Source organism: Polyodon spathula, chromosome 6 (assembly GCF_017654505.1).
Source record: "Polyodon spathula isolate WHYD16114869_AA chromosome 6, ASM1765450v1, whole genome shotgun sequence".
Classification (NCBI taxonomy): Eukaryota; Metazoa; Chordata; class Actinopteri; order Acipenseriformes; family Polyodontidae; genus Polyodon; species Polyodon spathula.
The window spans coordinates 58,375,241-58,392,185 of NC_054539.1; the positions used below are offsets into that span (position 1 = coordinate 58,375,241).

Consider the following 16,945-nt stretch of genomic DNA (forward strand, 5'->3'; position numbering starts at 1 on the left):
CAGACCATGTGCTGTAAACTAGCGATAGCTACAATGGGGAAAAATACAAAGGAAAAATACATTCTTATTCACCCAAGTTGAGCCTTTGCTCGATGACATTTTAGCACGTAAATTTTGTTCTTTTTGGCAAAAGGTCCGGAGCCGCTGCCAAATTTAAAATACGGAAGGATATAACCCAAAAAATAAACACAACCTCTTCTATAAAAAGATCAAGTAAAGAAGTGCAAAAAAGATTGTGGGACTTAAAGCGCAGAACAGCAGTTGTGATGCACCCCCTAGTCTCTGAGTCGCTTTGGATAAAAGCCTCTGCTAAATGACTTGATGATGATGATAATAATAATAATAATAATAATAATAATAATAATAATAATAATAATACAGTGTGTCAGTAGTTTCTGATGCAATATTAATATTCATATTCTTTACATGCAATATCTTAATATTTATGTATGTTTGTGAAAAATCATACTAAAAATGTTAAACATTAAATGCATTTCTTTTTGAATGGTCACATGTTAATTATGTATTTGATATATTCTAAAGTTAGCCAGGCTCCACTTATAAGCCCCTGTTCAAATTTTCTGAACAAGGCACTGTTCTCCACGATAAATGAGTCATGGCATGAGCCAGAGTGCTTGGCAACTACATCCGTGGTAATACATTGAACATCATATAAAACTTGCACAGTTAAAGAATGATAATATATTCATTCTTAGAATTTGGGGATATTGCAACATGTGTGCAATCTATACACCGAGCATGTTTGGGAAGCCAGACAACTGATAATATATGTGTTTGCTTTTATTTTGTTCCACTTTCTCAATTGGAAATAGTATATAACCTTGCCCTACGGAAAAGTGCATTTGTGACATCAGTCAGTATCTGTAGATGACTGAAAGATCCCTGATCTGTCCCCAGCTGTTGTCTGGAGGGCACCAGGACACCCGTTGCATGAAAATAAGTGGCTGCTGTAACCTGCATGACTGCAGGCTGTTTGTGATTTTAAATCAGACTTAAGCAGATCACAGAGCTCTTTTATAATGCCTGTATCCAATCTGTATCTACGCATAACTTGTTTTAGAGTTAGATCTAGAAATGTCTGACAGAGGTGAAATATTCTGGGTTTAGTGTAGGGTCGTTTTTTCCTCCTCCCTTCCCTCTCGTGCTGCCGACAAAGATTTGGAAGTGCTTCTATATCCTCTATTGTAGATTACAGCTCAGTAGTCTTGTCAGCGGTCGAATTTTAATTAAGACACGAGGGGGGCATGTCTTAATTAGCAAGTGTATTTTAGTGTTTTGTACCTTTTAAAAATAAGACGTTAACAAGCTGTAATGCAGGTGTATTTTCAAAAAAGCGCAAACGCCTAAAATTCCATTGCACCACTGACTTATGTGACTTTTGAAAATATATTTTCCACATTTTTGTACTCCAGCCAGTTTTCTTTGTACTTATTTTTTGCCATGGGTTGTTTACTCCTAACAAACAGCAAAGAAACGTGTTGCATGGTCCATACAGTATATTAATTTTACTTGTACTACTCTATCTGGTGTCGCAAAGGTATTTTGCAAACTGTTTTTCCCTCTGCCCCTTTTGAAAATCAGGCTGATAGTGTCAAAATAAACTTTAGCTGTATTTTAATAGTTGTATGTATTTCAAGGAAACTGATTCACTTATCACAAAGGTATGGTAATGCACGGGAGGCTTTTTAAAACTTCTGTCATGTATGTTGCCACTAATCAGTCTTTGTGTGTGTCCTTTCTGTAGATGGTGAGAAGAAGTATCAAGTGGTGATTCATGGGATTGAACCAGTGCTTGAGACACCACTTCAATGGCTAAGTGAACATCTCAGCTACCCGGACAATTTCCTCCACATCAGTGTCATTCCCATGCCCACAGGCTGAAGAACTGGGCCGGGATGTTACTTATTAAAAAAAAAAAAAAGAAAAGAAAAAGAAAAAAATGAAAATGAAAAAAGACTTCTTGTCACTCTCCAGAACAAACTCTTTACGAGAGCTCTCCTGCCCTCCACTTCTTTCAAGTTCTTTAGGAATCAATCTGACCAAAAAAAACCTCACTTCAGTAAGCCAAACGACAAGATGTGAGATCCCATCACCAGATAACGGCAGCCTTTACATTGCTGCTGCCTTTCTCTGCTGTTGTCATCAAACCTCAATGGTGACATCAAAGAACTACACAGGACCCCTGCGGCTGTATTCTGGTTAAAGAGGAGAGACAGACATGGAGGCTGGCAAGCTAGTGGAAAAATGGTTAATTTCGATTTGCACCTCTGATTAGAAAGCAAAGAAAAAGGGGTATTTCCTAAAGTGGCCACACTTTGAGCTGTAAAAACCTAGCCAGTGGAAAAACAGATTTACACTTTCCTGGTTTAAGGTTGCCTCTGGAAACAGTTTTTCTCAGTAACACATGCAGGCAAAGATTTTTTTTTTATGGGCGATTTCTTCTGAGATCTTTTCTTTCTTACAACTAATTACAAGAAGCCAGTGTGACTTAAAGGGTCGTCTTCCTTTTCTGGACCCTATTTAATCAGGAACAGATCATGTATAGTAGTTAACGGCCCAAATGTGTGTTTGGGGGGGGGGGGGGGGTTATACTATATATAAATCTTTTAGTATAATTACATAACAGAAGAGTTTAAACATGCATGTTTTGTTTTCACATTTTTGTACTCCAGCCAGTTTTCTTTGTACTTATTTTTTGCCATGGGTTGTTTACTCCTAACAAACAGCAAAGAAACGTGTTGCATGGTCCATACAGTATATTAATTTTACTTGTACTACACCACACATGCAAATTTGTCTTTACAGTATTGATCAAAAAAACTACTGGCCTCAGTGATTACTGCAGGTTGCAGTGTGCTCAAAAATAACATACTGTTGATATTCATTTGTACCTGCATTGTACCTGTAAAACTCTGCCCTCTAATTGACTGACCACAATGTCAATTGTGATTTTGAAAGAAAGCATTCACACTGTTTTTTTTTTTTTTTTTTTTTGGAGAAGATGATTTGGAAATTTTCCAAACAGACCAGTAACTGTAATTGTGTATCAAAAGCAGCTGAAAATAATTATTTATAGGAAACAGTAACTATAACTTCTCATTCTCGTCAGCGGTGTTTCATGTACTGATCAAACATTAGTGAACCACTTGTAAGAAATCTATGGGATTTTGACTTTTCCCAAAAGTATGCGTTAGCAGAAAACTATTGCATCACTACATCCTTCATTGCTGGCATTCAAGATGTAATCTTTTTACACATAGATGCCACACAATAGACAAACCCAGAAAGTCTTAACATGCTGACAACATCTTTCCACAAACTTTAGGGAAGCAAGTGACTCCCTCTTTGTATGTGTTAGGGTCATCAATTATTTTCTTCTTCAGGCAGTATACGCCAATGGTAATTATTAGGCAACGGTGTTGTAACTATGTCCTCTCCCAGGCTGGATCACACCTTTCTTAACTCAAGGTCTCACCAGTGTCTTTGATGTAACTTGCAGTGATGGCTTTTGAATATACAATCCACAATTGGCTCACAAAGGACCAGGCTTCTAAACCTGGAACTGTAACAAAAAAAGATGCCCGCTTAAATCAGAAGATGTCTACATGATAGGCCAAGTAGATTTTGCAGGCTAGTGATTGAGAAGGCAATGCTATACTTGATGTTGTCTGAAGCATCATCTGTGGTTTGATTGTGACTGCACCAGTGTGGGTGCACTTTTTGTTCTTTTCTCTCAAAGTGTCATTGGTCTTAGTCAACTAGATATTTTCTGGGAAATGTTCTTTACAGAATCACTTGTTAATTGAATCAATTGCATTTTGTAATGAAATATTACATCTCTTTGCTAGTCACCCTATTCTCAGTACGCTTTATGGAATCAACAGAAATTCTCTGCTTGTGTGCACCATACATTTACACCCAAAGATATTTGCCTCTTATTTTGCACATACCTAGCTGGGGATCATATGTGGTTAAATATAATGAAATGTGTGAGCAGGCTGTTTAGCACTCACAAAACAGCTGTTTAGTCCATTATAGAAGTCATCTTGCAGCTGTTCTAAACAAAGTGATTAGCAAAGCATTGTTATGGCGGCCGCAAAATGTACAACAATTTAAAGCACATTGTCTGGCTCGGAAATGGCCTGTCTCTCTGTATGTAGGGTGATGGGGAAATTCACTTCCGGATAGACTTAGTTCCGATAAGGTGGACTGGAAAATTGCAGTGTTGTGTTACTGTCAGGATGAAACAATATGCATCTGCCAGAGAGCTTGGGCCAGCCATTGTGGCTGGAGGGTGCTTTCTTGAAAATAAAAAGAGGAGGAGAGGGGGTGATTACTACAGTATAAGATTACACATCAAAGCAAGAGCTCTGAAACAAGTTAATTACCTAAAGATTCGTCATGGACAAGTTCCATTACGCGTTTCCCTTCTAAATCAACTGAAAATCTGGCTTTCTGGACCAGGAAAACAAAGCTAGATTTAATCTTAGTTGGGGACACCGCTGGGATTCTCACATCTTTTTTTTTAGTAGGTTTTTAACCTGAAAGACAGCCTCAAGGTCTTGATGACACCAAATGTTTTTATATTTTAGACTTTAACTGCACATTTGTGTAAGTAACAGATGTTTAGCTAGGCTTATTAATGTAAAACTAAATAGCATAAACAATACTCGCATCTTCATTTACTGAATTTGTGTATAGTCATGGCAAGTTTTCAAGTAATACATGAATAAATAAAGATCTCTAAACTGTTTTATGGCCCATGCTTCTTGCAGCTAAGATCTTGCATTGCCTGGTCTAAGCATGGCTTGTGAATGTTAACCTGTACTATTTGTCTTTAAAGCAGTCTAGGGGGATGAATTTTGTTTACAGCTAAATAGAAGTAATTTTTTCTCTTTCTGTGAACCTGTGCATATTTTTGTAAATATTCAATAAGTCTGCTCATTGAAGCAGAGGGTTTTCTGTCTAAACAATTGGGTTTTTACTATGTAAAACCTTTTAGATCTGGGTTTATTATTTACAATTCATACAGTAATCAGTAGTATTACATTATTCTAATGTTTGATCCAATAATTTGATCATAGCGTTATATATAGGCAGTGCATCTTTGAATCTCTCAGCTTTACTGTAATGCATTGGGCAAGACATAGTGTGTGCTGTGTGAATACTTCAATTGTATTAATTACATAGTATAAATGTGTAAGAATTTTATTTTAACAGTACTGTAGCTTTGAAGTTTTAATAATTAAAGGGACTGGATAAACTTTTACTGGTATGACATTCTTAAGGTTTTCATTCAAAATGTAGAGTCTTCTGCACTGATCATGTCCATCTGTGTGTCTGTCGCACTACACGGAGAACAGGGTAACTGTTTTTCACATATATATATATATATAAATTATACCCTCCTACCCTCTCAAAACGTTTCAAACTGCAAATTGTTGGTGTTATGCATCTATTGTTGTCTTGTACAAGGATATCTGGTTGTAATGAAATATACAGCTTTTATAGAACCAAAATGGATCCTGTGCCTTGCAAGCCAGAAAGCAACTTTCTCTTTGAAAAGCATCCTGCAGCCAGACTTGGCTGCTCCACTCGGCCCTTCACTAAACTCCATCTTCGCATGGTGTACACCTGGTATAATTATAATTTGTTGTCTAAGGAACAACAAAACTCTCTCTTCTCTGCAGTGCCTAATAATTTGCACAAAGCCCCCTGAGACCCAGCCAGGGAAGTTAACCCTGTTATTAGACAAGGCTCTTAATTGCAAGTTGCAGTTGCGAGAGCTTCAGATGTATTGTGATCAGTCATGGGTGAGGATGACTAATACTGCTCTACTGGTCACCTACCTCCAAACACACCTTCATTTTTTGTTTCTTTGCCCTATTTAACTTGCATAATGATTATCAGTCACCCCTCAACTAACTTCGACAAGAAAGACAGCTGGAAATTGTTACACGCCGGTAATTCCTACTAATAGTAGAGATTATTAGTTTCACTAACTGTGAATGAGAGGCCAACATGACCTAATTGTTAGATGCTCCTGTGTAGCTGCAAGGGGCTGAGACTAATGTGGTATAGTTATTATAAAGAATAATGTTATGACACACCATTGTTACTGTACAATAGTAAGGATGTATGGCAGAAGATAACTCAACATGGTTCTAAGCAAATGTGTGGCCAGAGCTCTACGCAACTGCTTTCAACTTAATTCTGAAAAAAAAAAAGTTGTTTATGCTTCTTAAAATGTTTCTAATTTAGTTCAAAGGAAACTTATTCAATGCATATTTCTGAAATAGAAACTGCGCAATGCCTGTTACTGATTTTGAGCTGATGAGGCAGAACGGACAGATTTGTGTACAGTTTCTTTTATGAATCTGCAGTTTACCATATTTTTTGGCAAAACCACAAGTTTTCAACTGAATGAAATGTCAATTAAAAGACTTAAGGGTTGTGTCTTCGAATTGACAACCGAGAAGAGATTGTATCCAAATGATACAGAATATTGAAACTGTGGCTGTAATCTTCAATTGGCATTACTCAAACCATCTGGACAGACCCTTATAAAAGTTTGCCATGGTATTTTTGCACTTTTCCCATGATTATACTATGCATTCACAATACTTTACCCTGGTTTGTCATGTTTTTAGTATGTCATACCTCTTTGTGCTTTACCATGCTTTTACTCTGCTTTTAATATGGGAAACTTTTAACCCTTTAAGGTACAAGGGGCATATGTGTCCCACAAATACAATTATACTAACTTTCTTATTTTTGCAATAAGGAGCATGAAACAGGGTTTTAAATTTGGTGACAGGTTGGATTTGGTCATCTAAATTGTCAGTTTCCTTGTGACTCAAATGTATTTTAAGAAGAGCCCATTTGAACAACTGTTCAAAATAAACTCATCGCTGCAGGCATAGAGCGGGTCTCACTCCTATTAAGCATAGCCTAATACCAAACCCCTGCTTGGATGCTATTGTTTGGTGAGAATTCTTTTATGTTAAAAATAGAAAGCATTAGCTTGCCTTAGGGTTAGAGCTGAGATGTGGGGAGAATCAGATCCTGATCTGGAATCCTCCCATCTGGCATCTGTGCTGCTGTTGTTTTACCTGGCCTTGGGGCCTTACCTTAGTGTCTCTCAGTCCCACCCGACAGTAAAGCTGGGCACAATGAGGACCCCCCACTGTATATAGGAGGTGAATGAGTTGACCCACTGCTGGCCCTAAGCAGAATAACTGATGCTTCCTTTTACTAACAATCTGCATTTCCCACTGTTGAGTAATAAATCTGTAATTGAGATTCCATTGAATAATAGATTGTTGGTATTGGAAACATTCCTGGAGCTCATTTAAAGCTACGAAACACTGAAGCGTAAAATGCTGTTGAATTGCTTGTTGTTCAATAAAAATAAAAAGATAGCTGCATCAATTTAATCAATTTAAAAGTTTATAAATGGATGATGTCACTTCAATATAGAATTCTTTTTTTGAAATACTGTGATTTGAGAATGGAGTTTGCATATTGTAAATGGCAACTATTAGGGTGTTCTGCCTTACATCTGTGAACCAAGTTTTTGCTATTCATTTCATTACTTCTTATTAGCTAATGGAGATTCTTAAAATTAATTTCTGAGCCCACACACTTCCTGTGCTGTATGTGTTGTGGGGTCTCTAACACTTAACTTTTAGCTTTGTGAAAGCATTTCAGAAGATTAGAAATGTATGCAAAACCGCTGCAAATGGGGAGCAATTTTTATTTTAAAACGCATCATCGGAGATAATATAAAACTGACGCACATGCTCTCTGTTTTATGGAAAAAAAAAGTAAAATGTATCTGAAACCCTTTTAGCAGCTAAGAGTTTAATTGGGCCCATGGTTTGGTTGCATTGGAGACAATTTAACTACAGTACAGGAAATGTTTTTGAACAAGGAAAATAAATCTGCAAACGAGCAAAGAACCACGAGATCTTTAGAAGAAAAAAGGGGTCCAGTGACAATGTTGCTCATGGAGACAAAAACAGGGATTTGAACTCCTCCTTTGCTTCTTCTATGATGTTATCCAGATTAACCAAGGTAAATTTAACCATGTATACTGTACATGTGTGCAATAAAGAAAAGTGCTGTGACACAGATCTTTTGTTACAATTATACAATAGTTTATTGTCAATTATTTTTAATTGTGTTTAAATAAACCCTAAAGGCCACAAATCAGCATCTTTACTATCAATTATGAGTCATAATTTGAAGGTCAAGCATCGGTTTGATTTATATTCTGTATCCCATCACCTTCCATTGGTAATATTACAAGTACTGAGTAATACAATATTACCCATATTGCATTGGATCTCTGTGCCTGACTGACCGTAGCATGTATTTGAGTTTTTGTATCATGTACTGAAATATTGCAAGCAAATACTGAGTGGAAAAAACGAACCCATCATTATTTGATTTGTTTTTCATCTATAGCCACTTGCACTCTTAATAGCCAACAACAGCCATTACATAGTTCCTAGAATAATATGCCAACACCCTAAGGCCAGACTTAAACGCATCACTTTTCATTGGACTAAAGATCTAATTTTCAAAAAACAGCACGCAAAATGTACTATTATTATTTTTTAATTTTTTTGAAGTCTTTATAACCAGATCTATAATTTGCATGATATTTTACTCAGAGCATATTTACAAAGCTATGGGAAAACACAATTAAAAACCCAAATGCTTGTTTTGCTAAACACAAACTGCAGTTCTAGGTTAAGTATCTCTGAACACCACAACACATGAAGACTGCAGACTACTGTGCTAACATCTTAAATTACCTGGAAATTAGAGGCTTTTCTTTATAGAATAAATATTGGATCCTCAATTAATTAGGAAACTATTATAAATACAATTGTGCAAAGCATAGCTTAGTAGAGTGGCATTCTCTATAGAAGACAACCCCAGCTTGCCAGTTTAATTTTATGTTTTGTTAATTGCAATGCAAGGCAAAGCCTTTTTTTTATTTTTTTATTTTATCAAACGGGCGAGATTTAGTAACACCTTTTTTAGAATTAAAAGTTTTACCAATTTTTAAATCCTACTGGCTTTTTTTTTTCATTTAATATTGACTGGGAACCAGTTTTGTATTTAAAGTGCTTGTGTTTGGCTAATTCGTAGCAGTTTCAGTAAATAGCAGGAAGTTTCATATATATATATATATATACATATAATCAAGGAAACTATAACATGATATTGCAAAAGTCTACCGGAAGCTATAATAGTAGTACAGTATTTCATGTTATATTTGAAATGTCACATTTTTCCAATTTTTGTCTGTTTTTCATATATGGAAAACTACAAAGCGGTAGGTAATTAAATAGGTTAACATAACATTATTGAGCAGGTTTCATTTGACTTTATGAAGCAAAATTAGCTGTATATTGTCCTTTGAAGGCAATACATTTGATACAGAGACCTTTATAGTGTATCTGCAGTATTTCATTTAACCAGAGATAATTTAGTTTCTTGCTCAAGTGATCAGTCAAATCACTGCTAAGATGTAGTCCAAATCTAAAAATTGGGTTGCATTTTTAATCTAGTCAGCACAGTTTTACAGGTCTTCTTATTCAAGCGTCAATATATTTATTTCTTGTTTAATTTGCAGAGCAATCTATTTTCTTACATCCCTACCCAGACATTCATCCCATGTGTCCTTTAAATGTCATCCTGTTAACTGTGAATCACTTCTGTAAAAACTAAAACCAAAAAAATCCATGCTACAACATAGTGTACGCTACTGTAATACAGTGTAATACAATACCATTTGGACTTTTAGTGCAATAAGAAGGATGAAAGGAAAACTAACCAAGTAAGGGATTCTGGTGTAAATATGAGTCGGATTTAGTGTAAGTCATAGTTTCATAGATTGAATAAGATGTATTTAGAGATGAACATCTCCATTGGAACCCATTAGCAGTGATTACACTTATAATTGATTCTGCATTCAGAATGTCAATGCCCATTCTACATGTTTAAAAGGCAGCTTATAATATGTTTTATAAGTGTTTAGCAACAGATAATACAGCATTTCTCTCCTGTGGCTGATATTCAAACAGTTGACAGAGATAACTAAGATTATTTCTGCACTGGCAAGTGTTATCTGGCTTGTTGCTCTGTTCAAAGTCCTGAGGTTGAAAGTTCCAATGAAAAACATTTTGGTATCAACGTCATAATGTGAGTTAAAAAACTGAAATACATTGGATAGATATGAAAGTATGTGTCATGGTCACATTAATTCAACCTACATTTCTTTTAGTTCCTCCTCCACTGCCTTTTCTGTCTGGTTTCGCCACTAAACTATTTGACTACATGTTTTCCTTCCTGCTCCTCTTTTTGCAGATCCTTTGTTTTTGCTGTCACTTCCAGAAAGTTTTCAGACCATTTTAATTCAACCTCCCACCCCAACACCAGCTTTGCTATTCATAACCCAAGACCAAACAATATGTTTTAAGCATTACGCCCTTTATTTTATTAAGATTATATTCACGGAAGCCTATTTTAAAAGAGACAAAGTGACAAAACAAGAGACTTGTTTTTATTCAACAGCATCAAACACAGACTGATTGAAATCAAGAATACAAAGGAGAAAAAAGGAACACTTTGGCCTCGAGTCTTTCTCCCTGAGAGACTTTATCTAAACCCCTAATAGCATAAATGAACGGAGTAAATGATATTCATTTAACCATAGCCAAGCTTTGGTATTAATAATGTAACAATATTAAAACCAAAAACAATGCTTGTGCAAGGTAATGTAAACAATAGAAGAAAACCACTGAGGAACAAATGCTGGCAGAATCATTATCCTTCTTGGAAAATGATGCAGCTTTTTCTGATTAAACTGCAACGATTATGCTTAGCAGGTATATACCATGCGGCTTACAATAAGGTTTTCATTGGAGTTGCCTGTTGAGACAGGTAAAACTATGCTTGGCTGGCTAGTTCTCTTGACAATCGATGGAAAAAAAAAAAACATTTTCTTGGGAACCATAACATGCCAATATGTACGATAAAATCAGGTTGTGAGCTGAGCTGAAATTATTCTACAGCACAGGCCCTTGGAGCCTGATAACATTAACATTGCTACTGTATCAGGTGATTAGTTTCAATCAACCTATTACCATCCGGGGAAAAAAACCCACAAAAACAAACATGCAGAAATATCGCTGTATTGAATATTTAAGCAATAATACCCCACACTGAGATAACTGAACGTGTTTCTCTGTAATGAGCCGAAGGCGAGTCTTTGGAGACACGGATTGCGTGTTGTGTTTTATTTTTATTCCTAAGCTTGGTGAAAGTACTGTAATACATTTCCTTGTGGGGCTTTCCATCTCCTAGGGATGACGTCTCAGACAGGTTATCAGGCATTACTTATTGTAGTGGGTTCAACTGTAAGGCTTTACAAGCAATAGATCTGCAATCATGCTCACAGGAATTCGCTCATGGTCAACAGTAATGAAAATAAAAAAAACTAAAAACTTTTTCTCAGTAGGAAATGTTTTCTGATTCAGATTAAATACATCCTGCAATGATAATCAAAAGACATTCTTTCTTGGAAAACATTTTATTCTACCCAGGATAAAAAGCTGCATGTTCAGAAATTCGATCAATGAATAGTCATGGTTCCCAAGAATATAGTATTGTACATAAAATAGATAACATGCACGGCAACATCAGAACATTTTTAGACTGTCAATAAAACTGTACATTGTAATATTTACTGGGGGGGGTTCTCTTCTGAGAAGAAACGTGTGTATATTAAATGACTCTTTGTAGTAAGGATGACATCACAATCCATGCTCTCTTCTCACTGTCTCTCTTACTAGAACTGCTTTCTCTCACAGACACTGCAATAGACAATAAATATGTAATCTTTTTTAAACATTACATTTCTATAAAGGCTTTAGATGCTGACAGTAAGAACAGTAAGTTATAAACCCTGACTACAACTAAAAGAAAACTGAGAGAAAAACGAACATTTCTTTGGTGTTACATTTGTGAGCTTTGGCAAATAACACAGCTATTAACAGACCATCTACAATTTTAACAAAGTTCCAATAACTTTGCAGTCATCTTAAATTTGTTTTCTTTATGAGTTATTTGGCAGTAATGTAGCTTGATGATGCAAGGCCTATTTTCCAGTGTGAATGGGGAGGTCCAGCCCACCTGCTTTTCCATTTCTCAGTTGGGGTGAAACTGACCAAACTTATCAAGAACAGACTGTAAACTAAGTCCATCACAGTGTGGATTTGATGAAATGCCTATTCTGTAGAAAGACCAGCAATATGTTTTGCCCTCTAAGTTGACTATTCAAAACAAGAAGCAGGGACACTACTGGTTCCAAAAGATTTCAATAATTTAACTTATTGGAAATAAAATTACTATTTACCTTCAACTCTTAGCTCAAGAATCAAGGATTTCAGGGTAGGTTTGTATAGTTAGATGCAATTGTGTAAAAATATTATGGTTATGATTTTGTTAGAAAACATTTTGATATCTAGAAACAACAATAGTCTTACAAAATACACACACACACACAAAATGAATTATACAGATGATATAAAGAGTCCCTTTAGAGGGGAGTAACAAAAAGAAAGCCTAAAATATTTTCATATCCCTGATACTGTGGTTCTCAATCATTTCCATCGTAAGGTCAAGTATTGTGTTTTGGGATTATTCTTCTGCATTGGAACTAGAACACATGCACAGTATTTTACAAATCATTCACTAAATCTGTAACTAGGTAGGTGTAGCAACCTAATTTAGGGAGTTTTTCAGGGTCTGCAGTGATTTACTCACAGGCCACAAGTTTGGACCATAGATTATGAATATGAAACAAACTATATTCATTTCATTGTTCAATTGTTCAAAACTCCTGGGTCTCGTTATTCTCTTTAAGATATGTTATTGACTATATTTTATATTTTTTTTCACAGTTAATACAATTCATAACTAAAATGTAAACAATAAATTATGTTATATTTGCTTACATGAGCTTAGCTCAGTGAATTTGAGGGGAAGGTCAATAAATACAGCATTGGATTTAATTATGCTACCCTGCGGTGCACTACACTGCTGCACTGATTCATTTTTTAGAACTTTTTTCCAAACCGCAGTGGAAAAAATAATTAGTTTCTTGTGTTTCTGTGGGTTACTCCATTCTTGCACAGACCCCCTCAAATGCTGTTTTTTTTAAATAAAATTATCTATTGTACAGTATGAATACTTTGTATTTCCACTCTACATAGTGTAAATGGAATTCTGTACATAACAGTTTGCAGGGAAAAATACATTATGAAAAACGTCAACGCCTCCAGTCAGAAGTGATGAAGTCTCATTTTCACAGGTGGGGATACTTGTTTAATCCCACTGAAACCATGAAAAATCTGCTCCATTTTGTTGTTTACTTGATACTCCGCAGAAAATGGTCTCTGGGTGTCACCCTATAGTAAATTTAGAAAACAGTTATTCATTCAGCTCCATACTGTTTATCATTGTGCTGCAGCTTTTTTATTGTTTTGCTGCAGGTCAGCCTCAATCCAACTGTGTACAAGATAGGACAATGGTAAGGAATGTATAGTGTTGTATTTGAAAGGGAAAAAAAATCAAACAGACAACAATAAACAATAAATAAACACATTTTATTTGTATTTTTATTGTTAATATGGGTTAATAATGCAAACTATGCGGGGCCTTAAGAAATTGAAAATAATATAAATAACTTCTAAACTTGTTCTTACATTCGTCATTTTATTAGATAATTGCAGCGGGGAGGTCACAAGACCAGAGAACAAAACCAGTTGGGATTACTGTACCAGGGAGCAAAACAATTGTAACACTTTTTAAATGTTAAGACAGCTATTTTTAAAGGTCTCCTTATTCTCAATTTTAGTTGATACCCAAAACAATGTTGTATAGGATAACCTTTTTCTAAAATGTTGTCACTGAATAATACAATTTGACAAAGAAAACTTTTTTTAAAATCTAGACCAAACCACACATTTCTGGTGACATTTTGGTATTTTCTTCAGTTCTTCATCCTCCCTGGAAATGCAAGTCTCTAATTCCAGTGAGCATGAGGAGGGTCTGCCCGCCTACTTTCCACTCCTCAGCAGGGGAGAAACTGAAAGAAATGTCTTGCTCACTTACCAGGATCCCCTGTAACTGAAATCTTTGGGTCTGACAATCTCAAGAGCCCCTACCAAAGGAAGATAAACATATTATCAACCTAAACAATTACCTTTTGGATTTTGATCTTCAGTTCATTGTTTCATGAAAACACTAGTGATGTTGACGGGAAGATTGACAGCGGGATTGCGTACGCGAGGGGGCCTACATGGGGTGCTGTGCTGCGTGATGCACTGATGGTGACTTGAGGTGTACCATACATGGACTGTTTTTTAATTTTTTATTTTCTGCATATTGGTTAAAGCGCAGTTTGCACCCAGTTTTACACACTTCAGCCCACTTTTTGTTAATTTGACCCTGTGTCCCAATACTGCCTTATACATATTGAAGGTGACTGTTCACATGTTTAGTATAATAGAAGTCAATATTTGTCTTCATATTTAATTATCTTGGCACTATCTTCTATGTACTGTAAAGATCAAATCTTTTTAGAAATCTCTGAAGGCAAAACCCCCTTTTTACCTGCAGATTTACATTACATTTTAATGACAAGGGCAAAATTAGACAAACTCAAAATAGTCATCTAATTATCTGAAATATTTTAAAGGTCAGGATTAGGCAAAGTCTCTATTTGTGTGGGTGTCAAAATGGAGGTCGGGTTTGTCTAGGGCTATCAGAATGTATCCTCAGCCCCTTCATTGTGGTTTTTGTTTGACTGAGGTACCTCCTAGGCTATCCCATCTGCTCAGCTTTTAACCCACTTGTTTTTGGTAATTACAAAGTGAACTGTAAAAAGTGACGAAAGCATGTGGAACGTTGCTGTGTCAAGATAGGATTGTATTGTTGCACATTAATAGGAACTGGCAGATGTTACAAATAACTCCGACAAATGTAAAATGAAAACAGCACTACATGAAAGGTATTTGTCAGAACCAGATTAGACCAAATGCCACAAGCTTTCAATTTTACAATCGCCAGTAAGAGCAGCAAACACAGCTTAGCAGCCCTTACAAACGAAGGGGGTGGTTTTGTACAAGTACTGACTTGTCATTTACCGTTCTTAGCTTTGAAAGCCATACAGTCATATCACTAGGCTGAAATGGCAATTATGTTTGTTAAAGCTTCCAATTATAACATTTGGCTTGTAAGCCTGCAGTTGTCAGCTCTGCTTTATGTATCTTAATAAAGTAATTCAAGGTGCTTGACCCTGGATTAGCCTGAGATGTAGAACTACTTTACTGTACAGTGCAGGGTTGATCTGGAGAAGTGTCCAGTTAATGGGGGTATTTAAAATACAGTACAAATAAACACAAACACATGTGGCTTTGTTTTCACAGAATGGGAACCAAGTCGGGGGCCTTAAATTTAGATCTGTGTAGGAGTTTCAGATAAGGGATGCCAATTACACCTCCAGTTATTTGTAGTCTGTAACTTCCCACCACCTCTGTTCATTCAGACATTTTATTTACCCATAAAAGTATCCTCCATACAACCCACTTCCTGGTCCAATTTGAGTTTTTGTTTTGTCTGGGATTGAACTGTAGAGATCAAACATCTAATTTACACAGGAAGACACAATCAAATTACAGTCAGGTTAAAAAAAAATACATGCAGTACAATCTCTGTTTCAATTAACGTCATTATAGATATTAAATTTGGTGTACATTACAAGTTGGAAAGATTTCATTGTTTTTTTTTAAATGATTGAGACTTGTTGCATCTTTATGTCACTGGACAATCAATTCCATTTGCATTGCCCTCTGTATTACAATATCCCTTTTAGTCTTACCGTGATGTGTTATTGTATTATCTTGAGTAACAAATCTGATAAATCTATGGTATTGTATATCTAATTGGTTTAGCATAGTGTAACTTTAGATCCCAATACCATACTCAATTACTGAAAGTAACATTTCTTTTATTAGTTTAGCACGTGTCTTGCATCAAACAGCCTATTCAGTTTCTTATGTACATTTTTAATGATGGCTTCAATATGGTTGTCAAATTAAAGCGTATGATCAAACCATAGACACAAGTATTCTTCTTCCATTCACCCACCTTTGCAGTATATTCACTGGATTCACATGTCATTCTCTTTAACAGAACTCTTTACAGCAATGAGGTACCAAACTATGGTTATGAATATTCTAGCACCACCACAAACGGTCATTAACTAAAAACTATTTGTATAATAGCAATAGTATAATTGGTCCTATTTTCTCTTGTTGAAGATCTTGTGGTTATTTTCTTGTTTCACTTGGAATATGCTTCAAACACAGTGATATAGAGGTTGCAGCTGCTTCCCGGTATGGATCACATCCTGTGCTGTAGCTCAGTTTCTCTCCAATGGTTAAGATGCAATCAGGCTATTTGACCTTCCCCAATCAATGAAACTAAGACCATTCAATTAACATTCGATTTGCTGGGACTGAGCTGATCATGGGTTTGCCAATAGGATACAAAGGCCTTCACCTCTGGGTCATAGAGTCTATTCTTGTCCAGCCTGGAAGTCTGAGTCACTTCAACCTGTTGTTTGGGAGCCTTGAATTGATTTGTGTCGGTTTCAGATGTCCACACAATGTCCTAAAAAAAACACACAGGCATCTGAACAGAGCACATGTTGAGCAATGTATATTTGTCCCAATGCTTGTTGGAGGGCAGCGTATATTTCCAGTTGATATCTATTTATTGACAATGTTGCCTTTTATAATTGTAAACCAACTTTAGGTTGTTATCATAACCCTAATTCCCT

The 16,945-nt window shown here is 35.9% G+C and overlaps 1 protein-coding gene across 1 annotated transcript in view; it reads left to right on the plus strand.

Moving 5' to 3' along the window:
* The window catches only part of LOC121317400 (autophagy protein 5-like), a 74,760-nt gene extending 68,116 nt beyond the window's left edge, over positions 1-6,644 (plus strand). The window contains exon 8 of the mRNA XM_041253291.1: positions 1,766-6,644. Within this exon, the coding sequence (XP_041109225.1) occupies positions 1,766-1,902 (137 nt within the window). The 3' untranslated portion in view covers positions 1,903-6,644. The remainder of the gene's footprint in view (positions 1-1,765) is intronic.
* The last annotated feature ends 10,301 nt before the right edge of the window (positions 6,645-16,945 follow it).